General features: G+C 34.1%; 1 protein-coding gene across 1 annotated transcript in view; it reads left to right on the plus strand.

The window, feature by feature from the left end:
* The first annotated feature begins 3612 nt into the window (after nucleotides 1–3612).
* Nucleotides 3613–20811, plus strand: part of LOC131041986 (uncharacterized) — a 41029-nt gene continuing 23830 nt past the window's right edge. Inside the window, exons 1-10 of the mRNA XM_057975271.2 lie at nucleotides 3613–3798; nucleotides 3889–3977; nucleotides 4820–4927; nucleotides 5151–5169; nucleotides 5260–5484; nucleotides 5742–5785; nucleotides 5885–5952; nucleotides 10772–10877; nucleotides 10965–11188; nucleotides 11356–11425. Of these exons, the coding sequence (XP_057831254.2) occupies nucleotides 3657–3798; nucleotides 3889–3977; nucleotides 4820–4927; nucleotides 5151–5169; nucleotides 5260–5484; nucleotides 5742–5785; nucleotides 5885–5952; nucleotides 10772–10877; nucleotides 10965–11188; nucleotides 11356–11425 (1095 nt within the window). The 5' untranslated portion in view covers nucleotides 3613–3656. The remainder of the gene's footprint in view (nucleotides 3799–3888; nucleotides 3978–4819; nucleotides 4928–5150; nucleotides 5170–5259; nucleotides 5485–5741; nucleotides 5786–5884; nucleotides 5953–10771; nucleotides 10878–10964; nucleotides 11189–11355; nucleotides 11426–20811) is intronic.

Here is a 20811-nt window from a genome sequence, read left to right on the forward strand (position 1 = left end):
TAAGTTTTTATGCCATCTGTCTCGGCAGGAAAGGGAAGGAAAACTATTCTTATTGAATGCACTGATAAGATGAATAGCAGCCAGGATATCATTATCAGCCAGAAGAGAGGTGTTGAGGATATATCTGGATTCTCCTGATCGAGGGGCATGATGAGCATTCGAAAGTTTGATACAGGCAGAGATGGGATGATGGTCAGACAAGGCAGTAGGATGCAGAGAAACAACATTACCGAGATCATCAGGCATGAAGGCAAAGCTATTCGAGTGGGCGTAAAATCTATCTAATCTAGCATATATTCTGGAATGTCCCTGCTGAAAGTTAGACCAAGTGAATCTCAGATTAGGATCTGTATTATCATTGTTCTTGAGGGGGTCAAAGAGTTTTTTTCTTTGTATCATATTATTCCAAGGAACCATCTCTGCTGGTTTCCAATTGAAAGGTCTGCCACCATATTTATCTTTTTGCGATTCAATCATGTTAAAGTCACCCCCCAAGATCCATGGGATGTCTGGCAGGGAGTCTATCCAAAGCCACAGGGCAGCTCTTTCCAAAGGATCATTAGGAGCGTAAACAGAGCAGATTCCAAATGTCATATTATTGCTACAGATAGATGCCCACACAGCACCATTGCATGGGGATCTACCTGTACCAATAATATGCTTGGACCATTTCGGGTTGATTAACAACGTCGTACCTCCTTTTCCTTTAGAGTGGGCAGAGCATATTTTAATGGAATCCTTCCATATTAAGTCCAAACTTACATCTAACATAAAGTCAACAGCTTTAAGTTCTTGAAGCATAATGAAATCTTTGTTAATAATTGTGTCCATAAAACGTTTAGCAATGTATTTTCTGTCCGGGGACTCAAGACCCCTCACGTTCCAAGATATAATATTCATCCTAAATTGTTTTCCGTGGGGACGCTGTTAAGGTCCGAAGACCCACTTGTATATTTGATACTGTTTTGTAAGGAGGCTTCATCTCCCCCAATTCCACTTGGGCTTTTATTTTTTGACCCAGGAGGTCTGCCCCGTCGTTTAGACCTGGGGAAATCTTTTTGCCAATCTAGGTCATCAGCTTCCGCATCTGAGATTATTGAGTTTACATTTCCACATCCAGGTCTACCCGACGGAATAGACAGACATAGGTCATTTGTGTGCTCTATTGGTATAGTTATCATGTTTCCTTTATTAGCAGGGAGAACCTCCAGATAGTACCCATCGTCAATTTCTTTGAAGATCTTATTAACAACAGCTGTGGGGTTGGTTTCAGCAAGGGTGGGAGGGGCAGCTGGTATAGGAGTCACAGGAGGTGTATTCGCTTTGTTAGTTTTAACTATATGAGCTTCTGTGTTCTCTGTTTTCCTTCTTTTTTTATCTGATTTCTTTTCCACAATTTGAAATCCATCTATCATGTTAACCTCTGGAGAGGGAACAGACACGAGGGGAGGTGCTTGTTCCATGTTAAGTGTAGCAGATGGGGAAGAACTCACAGGAGGTACCTTAGTAGTCTTGTCAGAAGGTTCAGAGTTATTCATTTTCGTATTATCAGCAGATTTTTGGGGAGGGATAGCCTCGCCTTTCCTTTTGATGATGGGGCAATCCCTCCGAAGGTGCCCTTCTTTTTTACAGAGAAAGCATGCATTCAGCCCTCCCAATATTTCCAAGGGACAAGAGATTAAATCTCCAGAAATGTTGATATCAAGGGCCGCTGGAATATCAATACCAGGTTTAAGCGAAATTAGGGCTCTGGCGTCCATATGAGGAACCAGTCGAGTGGTTTCATCTAACCTAATAACTTTCCCGAGAGGTTCCAACATTTGCGTAATAAAACGCCATAGATATGGGGGAATTTTTTTTATAACTATCCATCTAGGAGCCGACAGAGCAAGCACTTCTTCCTGTATAGCTTCAGGGTCCAAGCTAATGCGCGGAAAGAAGTGTTGCCCACGGTCCAGTACTGTCTTTTGAGGACAGCCTCTTGTGCATCGGCGGATTTAAAGAAGATAACAAACAACCCCTTCTGCAACTGCCTACAGAAAGAGATATTGTAACCTAATTTGATATTCCAATAGTTATAAAACCAATCATCCAAAAATTTTCTTGCAGGGCATCTTTCCACATCAACAGCAGCAAAGAAAATGGCAAGGTTTTGTAACCTACTTTTTTCCTTCGCAATCTCACCAAGCATTTCAATGTTAGGGCATACGGTAAAAGGTCTCAAGGCGTCCAAAGATCCCTTACCTTGTTCGGCCTCTTCATGGTGATGAACAGCACTAAACTTAGCCGAAGCAGCGATGACAGAGGAGTTACCCACCGCTTCAGAGAAAGTCTTCGTGTTAGAGGAAGCATTTTGTTTAACAGAGCCGAGGTCATTATTTTTAATTGCAGGGGAGGAGGTGGTGATGGAGTTAATGGGAGTTAACGCAGGTTCTACGGCTTCTGCCGTGGGTATTAAAGGCGGACCTGACATAGCTAATTAAAAACGAATCAGAACGCGCACACCTGTTTTCATCGGGGAGAGAGACCTCGTCGTTCGGGACGCCACGTCGGAGATCAGACCACCTTCGCCTCGCGAAAAAACGCAGAGCAAAACCTTCTGAAATTTAGTAAGTTTTAGGACATTTCTATTATCTTATTTTCTATAAACTAAAAATTTATCTTTCCTTTTTTTTTTTTTTTTTTTTTTTTTTTGAAGTTTTATCATATATTTTGCAAATTATATACTATTTTCTAGATGTATACTTATTTGAAATCTTTTCCAACTTCCTCTTTAATTTATAAATAGTTCTATTATAAGATTTCAAACTAAACACTATAATTTAGGTCCAGATTTATTAATTTCTTTAATTTTCTTTTTTATCTCTTATTATTTTATTTTTATCAATTTTGTTTTTAAAGACTAAAATCACAATTAAAAATAAACTTTCTATTATTATTATTATTATTATTTATTAAACGTAAAAAAAATAATTATATTTTCATATTCTAAAATAAAACTAAATTTTGAAAAATTATATTTTTAAGTCTAGATTTAAATGACACCTCTAATTAAAAAAATCATGTTTTTAAATCTAGATGTAAAAGAAACTTCTAAATTTTTTCAATTATATACTATTATGTTTAGTTTAAAATTTTATTCAAGCTTTCTCTTATCTATTAAATTTTTTTCTAACAATTCTATTATATGTATTTTTTAAAATTGCATGCAATTTTTTTAAAAATTTCTAACAATTTAATTATATATTTTTGAATTATATACAGTTTTCCAATCCTGTATGATATTCCTGATTAACCGGCCTGCATGTTTTCAAAGCCAGCTTCACGTTCAAAGATTTGATATCCAGAAAGAAATCGACATAACCATCTTAAATTCATCTCACTGGACATTTTTATACGTAATTACTACGGAGAGGCCAAGGTTCGACTCCGTTCAAGGACACTGAAAAACACAATTTAGGCGAGGAAAACAAAGATTTTTCAAAGATAAGCCATAGATGAATCCGCCATAAACAGTACAAAACAATCCTTACTAAGTTTTAATTGCATTCTTACCTTTTTGAACGAGTAATCAGTTGCATGCATATAAATAAGTTGCATTGTTTTGATCATGCAATAAAGATTTCAACGAAGAAATTTCAAAAGCAGATCAACCCATGACAAAATTTAGTAGCTTGGGATTCATATTGGGTTTGGTTTTTTGTATTGGAGTTAGCAATGTAGCATTTGGGTTGAATAATATAAGTTCAGGAACTCCAGATGGATCTGAAAAATGGGGTTATGTTGAAGTCAGGCCAAGTAATAAGTCTGTTACTTTATTTCTTTCTTTCTTACAATCTAATTTTCACCTTTGCTTTTGTACTGATTTTGAGTGGTTGTGTAATTCAGAGGCTCATATGTTCTGGTGGCTCTATTACACTCCTCAAAGGACACCAGATACTAATTGGCCTCTTATTCTGTGGCTGCAAGGAGGACCGGTTGGTTTTCATTCTTCTTTCTCCTTACAATAATTTGTTTTTGTTTTGTGTTGGAACAAAATGTTTATTAGTTCAGGATCTATGTAGAAATATTAATGCATCTATCTAACTTGTAGGAAGGATCTGTGATAGGGATTGGAAACTTTTTCGAAGTTGGTTTATTGAATAATGAATTGAATTCTAGTTGACATCAATTGTTTATGGATTCGATTAACATTTCGAATCACATTCCCTAATCTATTATTAGGATTTTTCTTCTATGAGTATGTTCCAAAACTTTGAAGCAAAAACTATCACATAATCAAATCGAGAAGTAATTACAGTCAACAATATGAATTGTTGAAATCAAATATCATTAATTGAATCCTAGTGTTGATTTGTTTTGTATTGGAACAAATTGTTTAATGGTTCAGAATTACATATTCTGATTATTTGACCTATGTACAATATCACTGCATCTATTTAATTTGTAGGGAGGTTCTGGAGTTGGAATTGGAATTGGAATTTTTTTGGAAGTTGGTCAATTAGAGGATGAATTGAATCCTACTTGACTGTAATTACTTTTCGATTCGATTGTGTGATAGTTTAACGTATCCTATCACACTCCATGATCCATCATCAGGATGAAAGAGTGCATAAAGAAAAGAATTTTTTTGATGATGGATCATAGAGGGTAATCTGAAATTCAGAAACAATTACAGTCAATAATAGACTTTGAATATCTAATAGCATTAATTGAATCTTAATGTTGATTTATTTTGTTTTGTTTTGCATTGCATTGGAATACACATTCTGATTATTTGATCCTTGTACAAATATTGCTGTTTCTATTCAATTTGTAGGGAGGTTCTGGAGTTGGAATTGGAAACTTTTTGGAAGTTGGTCCATTAGATGATGAATTGAATCCTAGAAACACAACATGGTTGCAAAAGGCCCATCTGCTATTTGTGGTAAGATCTTACATTATATTCAACTCAATTTGCATTCTGAGTTTGAAATTTATGTTGCACTTTGAGATGTATGACATGGTCATAAATTGTTAAGTATTTCTCAACTGCTGGATTAGGCAGTCTATATGCATTCAATTTGATTTGATGAATCAATATTTCCAATACTTCATACTCATTCCTTTGTGTGTTTTGATGCAACTACTGTGAATTGAATATTCCTCAGGATAGCCCTGTTGGTACAGGTATTATAAGCTTCTTCCATAGTTTATATATCTATTGAAACTAATATCTTATGGCCTTCTTTTGGAGTCTAAAATTTGACTTTGTTGCAGGTTTCAGCTATGTAGAAAATGATACACTTATAGCTAAGTCAGATGTGGAAGTAACTGCTGATCTCTTAAGTTTTTTGAAATATTTCTATGGTGGAAATAATAATACTCTACAAAACAACCCTCTATTTATAGTTGGGGAATCATATGGAGGAAAGCATGCAACTATGATAGGCCTTGCTTTAAGCAAAGCATTTGCTGCTGGAGATATAAATGCTAATCTTGGAGGTAAATTTATATTAATTTAAATCGAGAATAGATAAAAATTGTTTTTGAATTCAGTTATGTTTATGTTATTAGTTTTAAATTTTTCGTTAAATTATGACAATTGAATCCAAAAACAATCTTATCTAATCTACGTAACTTACAAAATTGAAACTGGCTATTGAATCAAAAAACAAATTATGATGATTTTGTATTCACCATGAAAGAAAAAATTTCTATCATGACTAAATCCTGTATTCTAAATCTTTTTTTTTCCTCAGGTGTTCTTTTGGGTGACAGCTGGATCTCCCCAGTAGATTATGTGGTAAGCTTTCGATGTATTAAAACTTAATTAATCATATCCTTTAACATTTATATTCTAATTAAATTTATTTTTATTTAACTTTTAAAAAATTGTGAACAGCTTTCATGGGGACCTCTTCTTAAGGCTGTGTCACGACTGGATAACGACGCCACGGAAGAAGTGAATAGGTAAGTGCAAATCCTTTTCTCTTGATTTTGAAAGATATAGCATCAACTTGAAAATAAATATATTTAATTAATTATTTTTCATTACACATTTTTTTTTTTTTAAATTGTCTTAATGATGGATTAATTAAACAGAATTATTTATTAAAAATATTTTTTAAATTAAAATTAATATTCTTATTTTTAAAGAGAGGTAAACAGAGGATCTCATTCTCAATATAACTATTTGATAATTGCATTTCAATAGGGTTTGAATCTTGATGACAAGAACAACAACATTACAACTTAAATAGTTAATTATCACACCATGTCAATATCAACAATTTAAAATTAATATTAAGATTTTATAAACAATTTATTTAATTTTAAAATGGGTAAGATTTTCTTTGATTAATATTAATGGAAAGGAAAAGTTGGTTTGACTATCATAAATGAGATGGGAGATATTTCTTTGACAAATATCAAACAAAAGGAAAAGATTTCTTCAACGTAAATCAATTTTGTTTAACATCTATAAGAAAGAAGAATATTATAGATTATTGGATGATATAAACTATGTTGGATAGTGTATAAATTTATGACTTCTACATTAAGTATTAAAGTGTCTATTGCAAGTTAAATGGAAAGAAAATTTTCCTTTGAAAATATAGGATTAAAAATGTACTATGAAATATTTATGAAAATTTATAGAAAAAAATATAGAGATTTAACCCATCACAAGAAACAAGTTTCAATAACTTATTTCCAAGGAGCATACCTACATTTTAAGAGGCCAATTTAGAACTAAAAAATGTCAAATTGAGACAAGATAGCTATAAAATCTAAGAAAAGCATAAATGAAGGAGAGAACAATCTAAGGAAGCAACAAAATGTCAAAGTCAAAGTGCTATAGGACGCAACAAACCAGTATAATCATGTACTATAAATATGACAAATTATGGCAATTCTAGTGGGAACTTAAAACTAAAGGAAGTTTTAGATGCAAAATAGGTAATGAAAAAAATAAACCAATATGCCCATGTTGATCTATGCAAAGTAGTATAAAGATTTAGGAGAAAATCAATGTATGGTCCATAGAAAAGTAAGTTTCAAGTATAAAGATTTAGGAGCAAATCAATGTATGGTCCATAAAAAAGTAAGTTTCAAATCTATTAAAATAGATGGAGTGTGACAATGAAAAGATAAATCTTGCTTATAATTCTAATAATAATAGAGAAGGATATTAAAAACAAATCTTCTTATAGTTTGAACATCTAATTAGAAAGAAAGAGTACAAAGCTGAATTTTATAAAGATGGGTGTTTGAAACAAGATCTATGTTTAATGGAGGATATAAATCCATTACTTTAGATACCTTTTAAAAAGAGGCATTTACAAATTCGATTCAATCCATCAAGTCATACACAAAATAGGAAGGAAGATCAATAAAAATGAAGACCCATTTAGATCAAGTGCAATAATAGGTTGCATTGAAGTAGCCCCGTCCACAACTTGGCACAACCCATCCTCCATCAAAGCTACCTTTGTTGAAAATCCCTCACATTAACCAACCCCTTGCATCTTGCAAGCCTTTTTCATGACCTCATTGAGGTTGATAGTGTGAAGGAAATCTTTCTTGGCTAGTCTAGAACTTGTGGTAGTAAAAGAACCTGACATAAAAAGAGTTACAACACTCTTAGGGATAAAGGGAAGGATAAATACCTTGCGTAAACCCTTCTTCAAGCTAGAGGAAATAAGATCCTAATTTCCCAATATAGAAGCAAGCACTAACAAAATATCACAAGAGGGAAGGGAAAACTTTTGTGCACTAGTAGACTAGTAGGCATCCATGTAGAAATCCAACAACTTCACATCCTCCTCCTCATTAGACTAGTTGTACTCCACTTGTCTATAAGATATCCATAGCTACCACTATCTAAATCATTGTTATCATCACCCCATGCACATCTTTGTACGATTTCCCACTTATTTCACATTCAAAATTGTTTTCTCCCTCCACTTTGTCTTGTGTTCTAATATGGACAATTTATAATATGTATTATGGTTTTTCATAGTATATTTTAAATTTTATAATGAATGTAGATCCATTACAAAAATGACGACCTCTATTTAATAGAGAAAAATAACAAACTTTGTCAAAAAAAATCTCAAAAAAATGTGCATCCTACTCCATATAGGTATAATTTTTATTAGTGTACCAATTAAAAAATTAATTAAAAATATAAAAATATCTAGCATTAGACATTGGAGTTAATGATCTATTTTCAAGAAATTATGGAAAGATTTTATTTACATAAAAAAAAAATATTGAAAAGAAAATTATGTAAATATTTTAAAGATTTGAAAACAAATATAAATTGAATCTATATGATTTTTTTTGCAATTCGTTAGTTTTGTATACTTGATACAATTTTCTTGATAAAGTTATTTTTTAGGACACATTATTATATTGTTGTAATCTAATATTTTTAGGTCCATGTTAGAGAAAAAAAAGTTACATTAATAAAAAAAGCCAATGAGAACTTAAGATCTAAAACCTAAATTTGACAATTGACCTTATATTCAAACAATAAAATTTTCAAAATTGTCAATAGAGCGAAGGGGGTTCGAGTGAAGGGGGGTTCGAGCGAAGAGGGGTTCAAATGAATGGGGTTCGAGTGAACCCCCCCAATATAATTAAAATTGACAAAAATAACCGTTGAAGGGGTTTCACTCAAAAATGTAGGTTCGAGCGAAGTGGGGGGTTCACTCGAACCCCAAAGGGTAGTTCGTACGAACACCCCCAGTTCGAGCGAACACCCTTTGAATTTTTTTTCTCACCATTGCGTTTTTCCTTCGTGGGTAAAAATGGGAACCATTATTGTGAACTCGCCCATGACTTTCAAGCAAGTATCAAGTGTATGGTATGTTAAGATTGATGAGTATTTCAAACATAATGATGAAATACTAGTAATAATCATGATTTCTTATGTGAAAAATTATGATGATGGATTTGTAATTGTGGTTCTTTATGTAAATGATATAATAATATAAATGATTGTTACATGTTGAATGATAAAGAAAGAGAAGGTTGTGAAGAATATTTAAGATGATTGTCTAGGATTAATTCATTATTGTCTTGGTATTTACATATGGTAAAAACATGATTGAATACTACTTTCTCAATTCATATATGCACTACTTGGTGATAAAGTAGGTGGAAAAATGCAAAAGTACTATCACATCAATTGAAGTGGGGATGAAATTATACATAAATAATCTATTGTTTTGACAGTTAGTGGAGATCAATCTATTTAACTATAATTAGGAAGAGATTATATAAGTTTTGTTAGCAATAATGATTCCAATCAAACATTATGACTCATTATTAGGAAAGAAGAAAAATGATCACACTTCTTGATCTGTCATAAGTGTTTACAAAATCTATAAAAAAAAAATTTATTGATTATTATAATATTGATGTGTAACAATATGTAAATGCATGTCATCAATGGATCTAATGTGTTGGTGGAGAGGGAATTTCTTCCCTTCCATCCCCTATCAATGGTGGTGGAACTCTGTGCTCCAAAATTGTTATTGGAGCTAAAGTCTGTTTTACAAATATTGTCCACTTGGGTTCTCTAGAGTTGTGATGTTGGTGTTAATGTTGGTTTAGCTACTCATACAATTGGGAAATCTATGTTTCCTTCAACTTAGTCCTCCCTTGTTGTAGTTTGGAGGAAGAATTTATAAGAAATGAGTAATTTTTTTTTCAGAATGGTTTGATATGTAGGTTTGAAAAACTTTTGCCCCAACTTTGCAACCTTAATCTCTAGAACTTTGAGCAATAGTGCCCCATTACATAAGGGAAAATAGAAATTTACCCTTGTGTGAAGCGTTTCTTTGTGGTGGCATTCGATTGAATCTTTGATCAAGACGTTATTTTTAATGTTCTTTCTTGGCTCTAGGGTCAGCATGCCCTCTTACTCAAACCTTAGGTTTCCTCCTATAACCCTCTCATCAAGTCTTTTAATTTGTTGCCAATTTGGATGCACCTTTCAAATCTACCTCTCCATTTTTTATACGAATTTTGCTAATGGTGGTTTAGGCCACTACAATGTTCTCTCACACCACCTATGCATGTATACTTGTAGATTTGGATTTTTCTGTCTCTCGAACGAAGGTTGTTTTACAAGTCATTGATAGCTCTTGGAGCTAGACTTTGGATTATGAAGGAATACCCTTTTGGTGTAAGTGATGTTTTGCTACTAGTCATTTGACATCAGATTTCCCTCACTTGAATGTCTAGTATTTATCCTCCTAGTGGAAGAATGCTTTGCATGAACACTTCACTATGGAGGTGGCTAAAGATGTTTCTAATTCAAAGGCTTTTGCTCCTCTTACTTTTATTGAGGTGATAGTTCATGATCCTCCTGTATCACCTATGATCACTCCTCCATTCTTGTTCTCCGCCTCTATTCTTAGTGGTGGCGTTTGTGTGACTCCTTTGGTTTGTGTGGAGACTTCTCATTGATCTACTTGCCTACTTGGGCATTTCACTCATGTGTCATTCTCTTTTGGGGTCCCAAATAGGGTTTATTCTCCCTCTTCTCCTACCTCTATGGTTGAAATCATGAGTTCTCTTGGACTATATTACAACAAAAGAAGAAAGGTCTTCCAAAACATGTTTCATTGTTTCATGCTCGAATCTAATAGTGTGCATCTCACTGGTTCTTCTAATGGAATACTTCTTTTTGACTATTTGTTATTGACAACATGAGAACATAATGACTATCTTCTGATTTCCTTACTAGTTTCTAGACACAAATTTTCTTTTGGGACAGAATTGCTTTAACAATCCAGGAACAAGTAGAGAGGGGAGACTATCTCAATGCCACAAACACTTGGAATTTCTTGGAAGGACAAATTCTGGCATACTCCAATCAAGTGGTATGTTTTCTTTTACATACGAATACCCAATACTTCTTAGAAAATGGTTAGATTATCTGTTGAAATCCTTTTCTCTGTTTTATGCAGAACTTTTACAACTTCCTCCATGACGAATCATACAGTGGTATTGTTGCCTCAGCTGGTACAGAGTCCATGAAAAGCTTCGCTACAAATAGTCCTCAACACTATGCACAGTATCTAATGTCCAGGAAGAACAAAGGCCAAATAATATCAGCAAGTTCTCTAGACCTTTCTATTTTGATGAATGGGCCGATTCGGGAAAAGCTCAAGATCATTCCATCAAATGTAACGTAAGAATTTCATATACAGTTTCATTTTAATCTGTATAGAATTCTGAAACTGAAGGCATTCCTTACTATCTCCATTTTAATTTTTTTTTGTTTTTTTCCAATCAATGAAATTGACTCCCTTTACAGAATTAGTTTTGCTTAACATCAATGCTATTTTTATCTGTCAGATGGGGTGAGTTGTCAGATGATGTTTTCAATGATTTGATGAATGACTTCATGCAGAGTGCAGTTGACAAGGTAAGAAAGCTTATATCCAGTTTCCTAATTATGTTGAAGGGGTATGATATTTGCATATGGATGTTAAAACGCAAAGATTTATGATAATATGTTTGTGGCATTTAAATGTATGAAAAGTGAAAAAATATTTTATTATATCTTCACTTCCATCTCTCAAGTGTCACTTGGTTTGATCATTCAATTCAATTCTATTTAACTTTGTAATTATCTTAATCTAATATTATTGATTATAGAGAGTTTAATAGAAATTTAAAAAATTTTAAAAATAATATATTAAAATATGATAATATAATCATATCTCAATAATAATTTAATATTAATAACAATAAAATAAATTTTTAAGTGGAACAATGAATATGATATCTTTCGGCGTACTTTACCTATATTCCTTTAAAGATAGGTATGCTAGTAATAGATGTATTAAAATAAATGAAACATCTCAAGGACTATCAAGCTCTATTATTATTTCCCTCTAGCTCTTCTTTTTTGGTAGCTTCAAAGGAACTTCCTATTCCACTATTTTGGTTGCTATCACCCCTCTTACTTTCTAATTAGCATTTTCAGTTCAATATCTCTTCTAACTTTCATGACATATTCATGAGCCTCACCTATTGTAGGTACTTTCACCAAAGCAAACTCATCTTGCAGTTAAATATTTACTTTATTCACATATCAATTTGTTATGCGTCCTTCATTCTCCTATATATCTATTTTTATTTTAAGCCTCATAGTAAGCCTACATTGATTAAGCATTTTGTGTTAAGCTCTAAATTATTTTTATCGGTAATCAAAAGTAAAGAATTGAGCTCTTAGATTTTTCATCGTCTTAGCTCATAGTCTATTTTATTATTTCCTTGTCTTTTTCTCAAACTCTATGCATTCTCCCATCACAGAGTTACATGCAAATTCAATTTGGATGTTGTAATTTATACTCTTTTAGGATCATCTTTATCTATTTCTTCCATCTCACCATATTTCTCCAACTCCTAGACCTAGTCTAACAATAAAATTCCAATGTTAAGTTCACCTTTAGTATGGACTTATTCTACCTTAGATTCTTATTTGCTCATGACTTCAATGAGCCTCTCCATATGGGACCTACTTCCCTAACAACATTTATCAGGTTCTATTCCTATTTATATTCATCCAAATGTAATCTAGCTTCAATGGATTCTAAGCTCCTAACCTATTCATCAACATTATTTGGAGGGATTTTATTCCTGTTACCCCTTCTTCCTAAGTCATACAAAGTCCCCTTTGAGTCATTCCATGCTACTTTGATAATAAAAACTAATGCAAACCATTTGTGGCTACAAATTACATGCTCTATTCTATGCTCTATTCTAGTAGATAAGGAACCAAACAAACTAATAAAAAATTTATAGAATAGAAAATGAGATAAAACTCCAAGATTTCAAGAAAAAAGAAATGTTTTTTTTAATTTCCTAGCTCGAAGACAACACATAAGCCTTCTCATGGCTTCCTCAATCTATTCTTAAAATAACTCTCTTTCTACCTAGCACACCTCACTTAAGAACACCACAAGTAAGAATAAGAAGGGAAACACATAATTGACTAGTATAATCACCACCAATGACAACTAAAATTCAAAACAATGCAATTGGTTTTGTGAAAAGAAATGTACGAGTAGTGGGAGGCCCATCATAAAAGGGTAGTTGCATCATACGCTTTGCCTATATAAGAAAATAAATCTTAGATCATGTAAGGGTGTTGATGTGAATAGTGTATATTACCTATCTAGTTCATTATTTAGGTCCTATTCACATCTAGTTAAGTTACCTAGGGACAATTGTATTTTATCCCCATATTAGTTGTACATTTATTTCTTTTGGTTGTGTATCCTATACATACCCACCTCTTTCTCCCATATGAGCAATCTATTCACATGTATTACATCCATAGGTAGAATACACTTTATTATTTTATATTCTTGGTCATGAGTGGCTATCTCCATAGCCAAATCTTACATGGTATCACAATAGTTGAGAGTTATATTTGGTTATCTTCTTGGGAGATATAAGGTTGTAGCTTGTATTTTCTTGAATCATTGAGAATACTACACTCTTGCATCCAAGGATGATCTAGAGAATTAGGAAGGTGCGATAGGAATACTAAATTCTGAGGATTCCTCCTTCTGACTTAGTATTGTAGGTGCATTTTGGGGGATTGGTGGAGAAAATCTAAGCTCGCCATTATGTCTAAAGTGTCCAAGAAAATTAATATTTCCTTTTGTTGCATTTCAGTTGGAGCTTGGACGTTGAATTTATAAGAGTTTACACTTGGGGAGTGTTGGTGTGAATAAATATATTTCCTAACTAGCTCTTGGTTAGCACCTATTCACAAATGTTAAGTTTACATATGATAGCTTAATTGTCACATGAAGCAGTCATTTAATATTGTTCATGTTAGTTATCTTAGGTGTCATTCTAGATAAAGATGATTCAACATTATGCATTTAATTTTTATCATAGGGTAATTGTAACTACTTCATCTCTTGCCTATATAAGCAAGCTCATTTCATATCAATTAATCATCAATTCATAGAAAGTTCTTGTCTAGCCTTTCAATTTGATCTCCATTGTTCTTCATTGCTCAAGTTTCAATATTCTTGTGTGTGGTTGGATAGTTTCTTGGTTGATCCATCAAAGTGTGCAGCTTCATGGGCTCATAATTTCTCCAACATGGTATTAGAGCTTCATTTAGGCAAATTACCTTCTCGTTTAGAGAACTGAGCAATTTTTTGAGACATCATCATTTTTCATGCTTCCCTCTTTCCTGACATATCTCGAATGAGAAGAATACCCACATCTATATATGGTTTTGTTTCTTCCTAAAGGGAGACAAGTAGTTTGCAAGCATTGGATCACAGTTTTCCTTCATCCACTTACGGTTCTTGCAGGCATTTATTCATTATGGGGGGCTACATAGTCTCTTTTTTCCTTGCCTATGGGGGTTTATTGATTGTATGTTCATGATGGATGTAGTCCTTGGGGGGTATAGATGTTGATACCTTCATTCATCACATATCCTATCACTATCTAGTTTGCATCTCTTTTTTGGAGAGGAGTTTTCTCCCATGTGGTTTTCTCCTTTTCTTTGCTTGCAAGAGATTAGTTGTGCATGGGTACCTAATGGTGTACGTTTTATCATATAACAAACATTAGAATAAAATACCCAAGGATACTATATCCTCTCTTGAACAAAATCACTACTTGTGCCAAGATTGTGAGAAAGACTACAAGGCGACTCCAAGCTCTATATGTGCAAACGGGTGACTCCAAGGTCTATATGTGCGAACGGGCGACTTTGTGTTCAATAGCTACCTTGGTTATGTATGCTGAAATACAAGGGGGGCTTATGCTTGACAAATATCATTCACAAGCTAGGACTTAGACAAATATGGCAATGAATGCTCTCTTTTGTTTTTCTACATTTTCAGATTTTGGACTTCCTCAATAAAGGATAAAAGGATAAGGGGTTCAGAAGTTCTATGCTACTTCTAAGTTGTTCCTATGAACTCAAGAGACGGTAAAGACTAGGTGAAACTAATAACGACACTTTGTTTCGCCACACTTGGACAACTATGCAAAACGGGTGCAATCTTCTAAGGTTGTACTTAAGATTTTTATACTTGTGAATAATACCATCAATTTAACAATATTTACTCCAAGTAAAAGTTAAAACATCCACATTATAAGCTCGGGCTAACTTTACACATTGAATGGAAACCATCCATCCAAAGAAAGTATGAGAAAAGTTCACCAATCTAAACTATCAAATCCTTCATTCATCTAACAATTCTGAAAGCAAATCTACTTTAAGCAATTCTATTGTATTCTATTCTATTGTTGAAGAAAGATATGCAACCATGCAACCACTTAATAACAATAATATTTCAAGGCAAAAACTTGCAAATGAACTTTTAAATTATTTAAGTAGCTCCAAGCAACAATTTCATAAATCTCTCAACAACAATGAAACAAAGAGAATGAGAGTTTATATAGAGTTTATGAAAACAAATGAAAGGTCAAGATCGATTCAAGATCAATGGCTAAGATTAAGATACCACAACCCTAGATAGAGTTTATAAAAAAAAAACTAGAGACAAATTCATGCTAGACAAGTGTTGTAGTTAGCCATCTCCTAAGAAGGTGCATCCTTATCCTTGTGGGCAGCAATGTGTTCAAGGAATCTAGACACAATTGAGTCGACCGCTTCCATGGTGACATGTGGAAACATGTTGATCCTGTATTCCCATCCGTCCAATCATCTGTGCAAGTGGAAAAAACAATATCCCACTCCAGCTCCTATTTCTAGAAGGCATCTCAGATGGACAATAATTATGATGCCTTAGCCAAATTTTGTTTCAGGACTAGTCGTGTGATGTGGAAGAAAATCTCCTGAATTCTGATCTTTAGGCTTTCCAACTACATATCACTTTCTCTGATTGTTTCTTTCTCGATCATATCTGCATCTACAAGGAAGATCTTATCCTGAACCTCTTTTATCTGCTCCTTGGCCTTAGCACTATCTACCTTTACCTTCTCCATAACTTCACTGTGTGCAACTAATGTCTGATGCCATGCATTAAAATCATAGGCAACCCCTGCTGCAATTATCTCTTTGTTAATCAATTCCTGTTTATGCATGTCCTTCAATACTCTAAGGCATGAGATAATCATGTCTTGAATGTCCTAGAGGTCAGTCCATGCTTCCACCATGCTTGCAATTCTAGAGAGAAGGAAGGAAGTTTGCCCATATGTCAGTCTCAATTTTTCAGCAAATGTTGTTGCTTCTTCACTTATGGTCTCCATCCATTCTTTAGTTTCTCAATTCGTAACTGCTTCTTCCTCAGAATATATGACTGTCTGCTATGAATTTAAAAGTGGAGGAACTTCTGGATTGTCTTGATTGAATTTAAAAGTGGAGGAACTTCAGTCTTGTACTTTAAGATGCTTCTGCACTTGAAGAATGTTCTTTTGCTTCACCCATTAGGTCATAAGTCAAGGTCACATTTCTCTATCTTAGTCCATGAATTTGTTGATCGGCCCACCAATGAGAATACCTCACACCTGGTCGCATCAAATTAGCCAAGTCTGCATGCTCAAGTTCTGACCATCTGACAGGCGGAAGAGGTGTATTCTCATCAAATCATGGTTGAGTGTATTTTGCATTATCTTCCAACTGATCAGGCACATGGAAAAGTTTGGTTATTCTGATCAAGCTTACTAGTAGTTTGGACCATACTATCTTCCTGATGTCAAATTCATCTACAACATCTATCCAAAAGTCTTCTAAGTCCACTCTATGCTTGTATTTTTCTCCATTTACTATCCCAATATTATTGTGAGGATCATAGTTAGATTTGGACCGATAGAATGTGAAGGGATACCATTGCATCTCTAGCTTGGCACTTTCAGCTGCCTGTGTCATTGGACAAGACTCCAACATATTTCCAATAAAGAATGGGAAGGAAACAGTTGTCTTCTCCCGTATTATTTTGAAGCCCTGATATGTCTCCAGCTATGTAAGAACTTCTAGTAGGACCATTCTATTGGTGGGATAGATTGGAAGTCGATAAGGATGATCAACAAAACCTTGAACTCTTATGTATGTGAGTTTCAGAAACTAGATAAACCAGGATCCACACTTGTTGATTAAACTCTTAGCTTCAGGAGATAACCTTTGATGAGTTCCCCCTTGTAGTGTCCTTGTGATATACATCAGGAATGCATCATTTACTCACTTGAAATGGATCTTCTCACTAAGTTGCAACTGCGGGTAAAAATCATAAGACCTAAATTCATTTTCACCATTGCCAACTATGCCTCTACAAATCAGTCTGGAATATCTATAATTTCTGGCCAACAAGTAAACAATGTAAGAGCTCATATAAAATGACTTTGTCCTTTCTAAATTTGTCAATTGTTCATGAAGGTTGTTACTGATTATGCGAGACCAATTGAAAATCTTGACTCTCGAGGTGATTTCATCAATGAAGTAGTAGATCCATGTTTCAAATGGTGCACCCTGAGGGTTGCCCATTACTCTATTCAGTCGTAGGATAATGTCACCATATTCCTCTTTGAAATATGGCCATAGCAGCTTATTTGGCATTTTCTTTTACGAAGGTCTTGTCTTTTCCAACCATGACATGTTGATATTTGTTGCATAGAGTTCAAATTGGTCATCATAGATCTTTTGGGTATCTTCTTTAGTTTTTATATGAGGTTTTATTGTAGTTTGATATTCCAAACACTTTCTGAATGGCTAACTCTGAAAGATTAGTTAATACCCTTCCATCAAGTGCAATGATCGCTCTTTCTTGTGCATCATATTGCATAGAACATTCAACCATCAGCTCAGCACATTCTTTAGTTGGTGGAAATCCATCTGCTTGGACGATGCCATTAGTCATCATCTGATGAGCAATGGGTGTTGGCAGGTATCCATCATGGCCATACATTCTCTTTTTGAAGTCTTGAAAATCCACATGCCCAAGGTTAGTATCTGTGGCATTCTTCCACTTGGATTTGATCTTTGATTCTGGCTGCAATCATTTGCTGGAGAACTTCATCTTGAGCTTTCCTGGAAGGAACTCCTTTGGTGACCTTTAACTTGCAAAACATATGAAAACTTAATTTTATTTTCAAGAAAACTTGAAGATTTTAACTCTAATTTTAGACCCTTTTATTTGAAAATCTCTTTCAACTTGTTAAAAAGCTAAATTTATGCAAAAAAGTAGATTGAAAGCGAAGAATTTGGCCAAGAAATCGATAAATTTGTGAGAAATAAGACATAAAGGTGAAAAAAATTAGTCAAATTCAGATTTTGGGTCTTCGTAATTTCTCTTGTGATTGAAATCTACCTTCAATTCCGAAAAATCTGTCTTAAACTCGAAAAAAAACACTTTGTTTTTTACTTCCAATACTTAGAAAAATTTTAATTCTTCAAAATTACTTCTTGAAAATCAATTTTCCACAAAATCTGAGAGAGAGAAAACTTCTTCTCAATTGCACTCCAATCTTCCAACCTGATAATGAATTTGAAAGTGACTGGTTGAAAATATATAGAGTTAAGAATTTTAATTTTAGGAGCTCCATGTTTGTTTTTTTTGTTTTTTTATTTTCACTACTTTTTGTGTTTTAATTTTTTAAATCTTTCCAAAATGGAAAGTTTTATTTTTCTCTCAAGAATCCATCACTAGCTTAAAAAAGCAAAGAATCTTCTAGATCTTTCTCTCAAATTGAATTTTTCTTGAATTTTGGAAAATAATTCTAAGTGTTGAAAATGTTTTCCCTTCAAAAATAATTCTAAGTGTTGGAAAATATTTAAAAATATTCTATGTGTCAAGTTTAATTTTTTCAACCCGTTCATTTGATTGACCTTCCAATGGTTGATTTTATGTGTTTCTTGGTCGAAATTGTTATTCCTCCAACCATTTTTCTTTCTTCGCCATGGCAAGTTGGTCATCTTCATGTTTAATTTTCAAACCATGGGCAAATTTTACATCTTGTTTGGGCATCTTCACATATTCTATTTATGCCTAGGTAGAACTTGAAGATCCATGTCTTATCTTTCTTAGCAAACTTTGTGTAATTCATCTTGCAAACTTGTAACTTCTTCTTCAAAATGTGCTTAGCCAAGAGTGGGCAGATTTTATGGAAGTTTGGACATCTTGTTCATAGGCAAGTCAGATTTTGCCAATGTCTGGCCACCTTGATGGACTTTGATGTTCTCTAGACATACAACTTTGTGTGCTTTTTAAACTTCTCCAAGCTAGGTGGACTTTAATGCTTCTTTGTCATGCCAAAAATCTCTTATTTTTCCCTTTAGGTGGACCTTGGTGTTTTTTTTCCATGTATTTATTCATGCCACCCTTGCTTTAATGTTCTCTTCCTTATGTCTTGCTCTTTTTTATTTTGTCATGTCTAGGTGGACTTGGATGGTTTTATGCCAAGGCGGACTTTGGATGGTTATTGGACAATTCGTTTCATTTCAACCTTGCCATCTATACTTTCCTCTTATGTTAGGTGAACTTGGAAGGTCATTAGCCATGATTTATTCCTTGTTTTTTTTGTCTGCATGGCGGACTTTGCTTTCTATTTGCCAAGGCAGACTTGGCTTACTATTCGCCATTCTTTTCACTTGCTTAAGTCTTCATGCTCTAGGCTTATGCATGACAAACTTTTATGTGTCTTTGACCATGTTTTTATGCTTTAATCTTTTATCTCCTTATGCCTAGCTGGCTTAACCTTAGGTCAGAGTTTAATTAACTCTTGTCATCCTTTTTTAACTGTAGATAGGAGTTTGATGTTTGCCTGCCAACCTTCTCCCTTGGCTAGGTGGACTTGGCAAGTGTTTTTCCAACTTTATTTAGTATGGGCGGAGTTCAAGGGTGTTAGGCCAAGGCGGACTTGGCCTAGTCCTAGCCATAATTTCATCTACTTGGGCAGAGTTCACCTTCCATCTGCCATCTTCCATGTGCCTGGGTAGAGTTTGCATCACTTTAGACAAGGCAGAGTTGGAGGTCTTCATGCCAAGGCAAACTCGGCATATGTTTGGCCATGTCCAAGGCGAGATCTACGTTGCCCTTGCCATGTCTTGGCAAGTGTTTGGCATAGTTCAAGAAATCTTGGACATGGGCAGACTTTATCCTTCATGTGCCATGTTTTTTCTTGTACTGCCAATTTGGGCGAACTTTGGCTCTGGACAGCCACGTGCCATTTTTCCAATCTACCTCCATTGTCATCTTCATGTTTGATCAGTCATGTTGCCATATGGACCTTCCATGTTCATACTTGATCTTCTGGAACAAAACCCTAATTAGGGTTTTTACCCCACTTTTTACACTTGGAGACATATTTATTCAATTCTGAAGACATCAACATTGATCATGCGACTTGAGGAACAAAACCCTAATTCTACTTTCAAAAAAGAAAAGAAAACAAAAAACAAAAAACAAAAAAAAAAGCAAAAAGCAAGCCAAAAAAGTTGCTTCCCGGATTGGTCCCAAAGTGCCAAAAACAAACTTTCTCAATTTAGAAAAAAAAGCAAAAAAGCAAAAAATCCTAAAAATAGAAAGTTGTCAAAAATGACTCAAAGCAATTGCGATCTTCATCCTTCAAACCTTCTAAGCACTTTGACAACATTCAAACACTATTCTAAGCATGAACTCTCTAATTGACTCCAGATGAGTTCCCAAAAACCCTGATCTTAAATTCTCAATGAAAAGACTTAAGAAATTGCAAAGCTAAGACCAAAAACCCTAAAAAGAAAACAACTAGGGGGTTCCCATTCGCAATGGGGTGATGTGTGAAATAAGTCACAACAGTACCTAACATGGCCTAGTTGTCGAGACCCAT

Source organism: Cryptomeria japonica, chromosome 1, assembly GCF_030272615.1.
Source record: "Cryptomeria japonica chromosome 1, Sugi_1.0, whole genome shotgun sequence".
Lineage (NCBI taxonomy): Eukaryota > Viridiplantae > Streptophyta > Pinopsida > Cupressales > Cupressaceae > Cryptomeria > Cryptomeria japonica.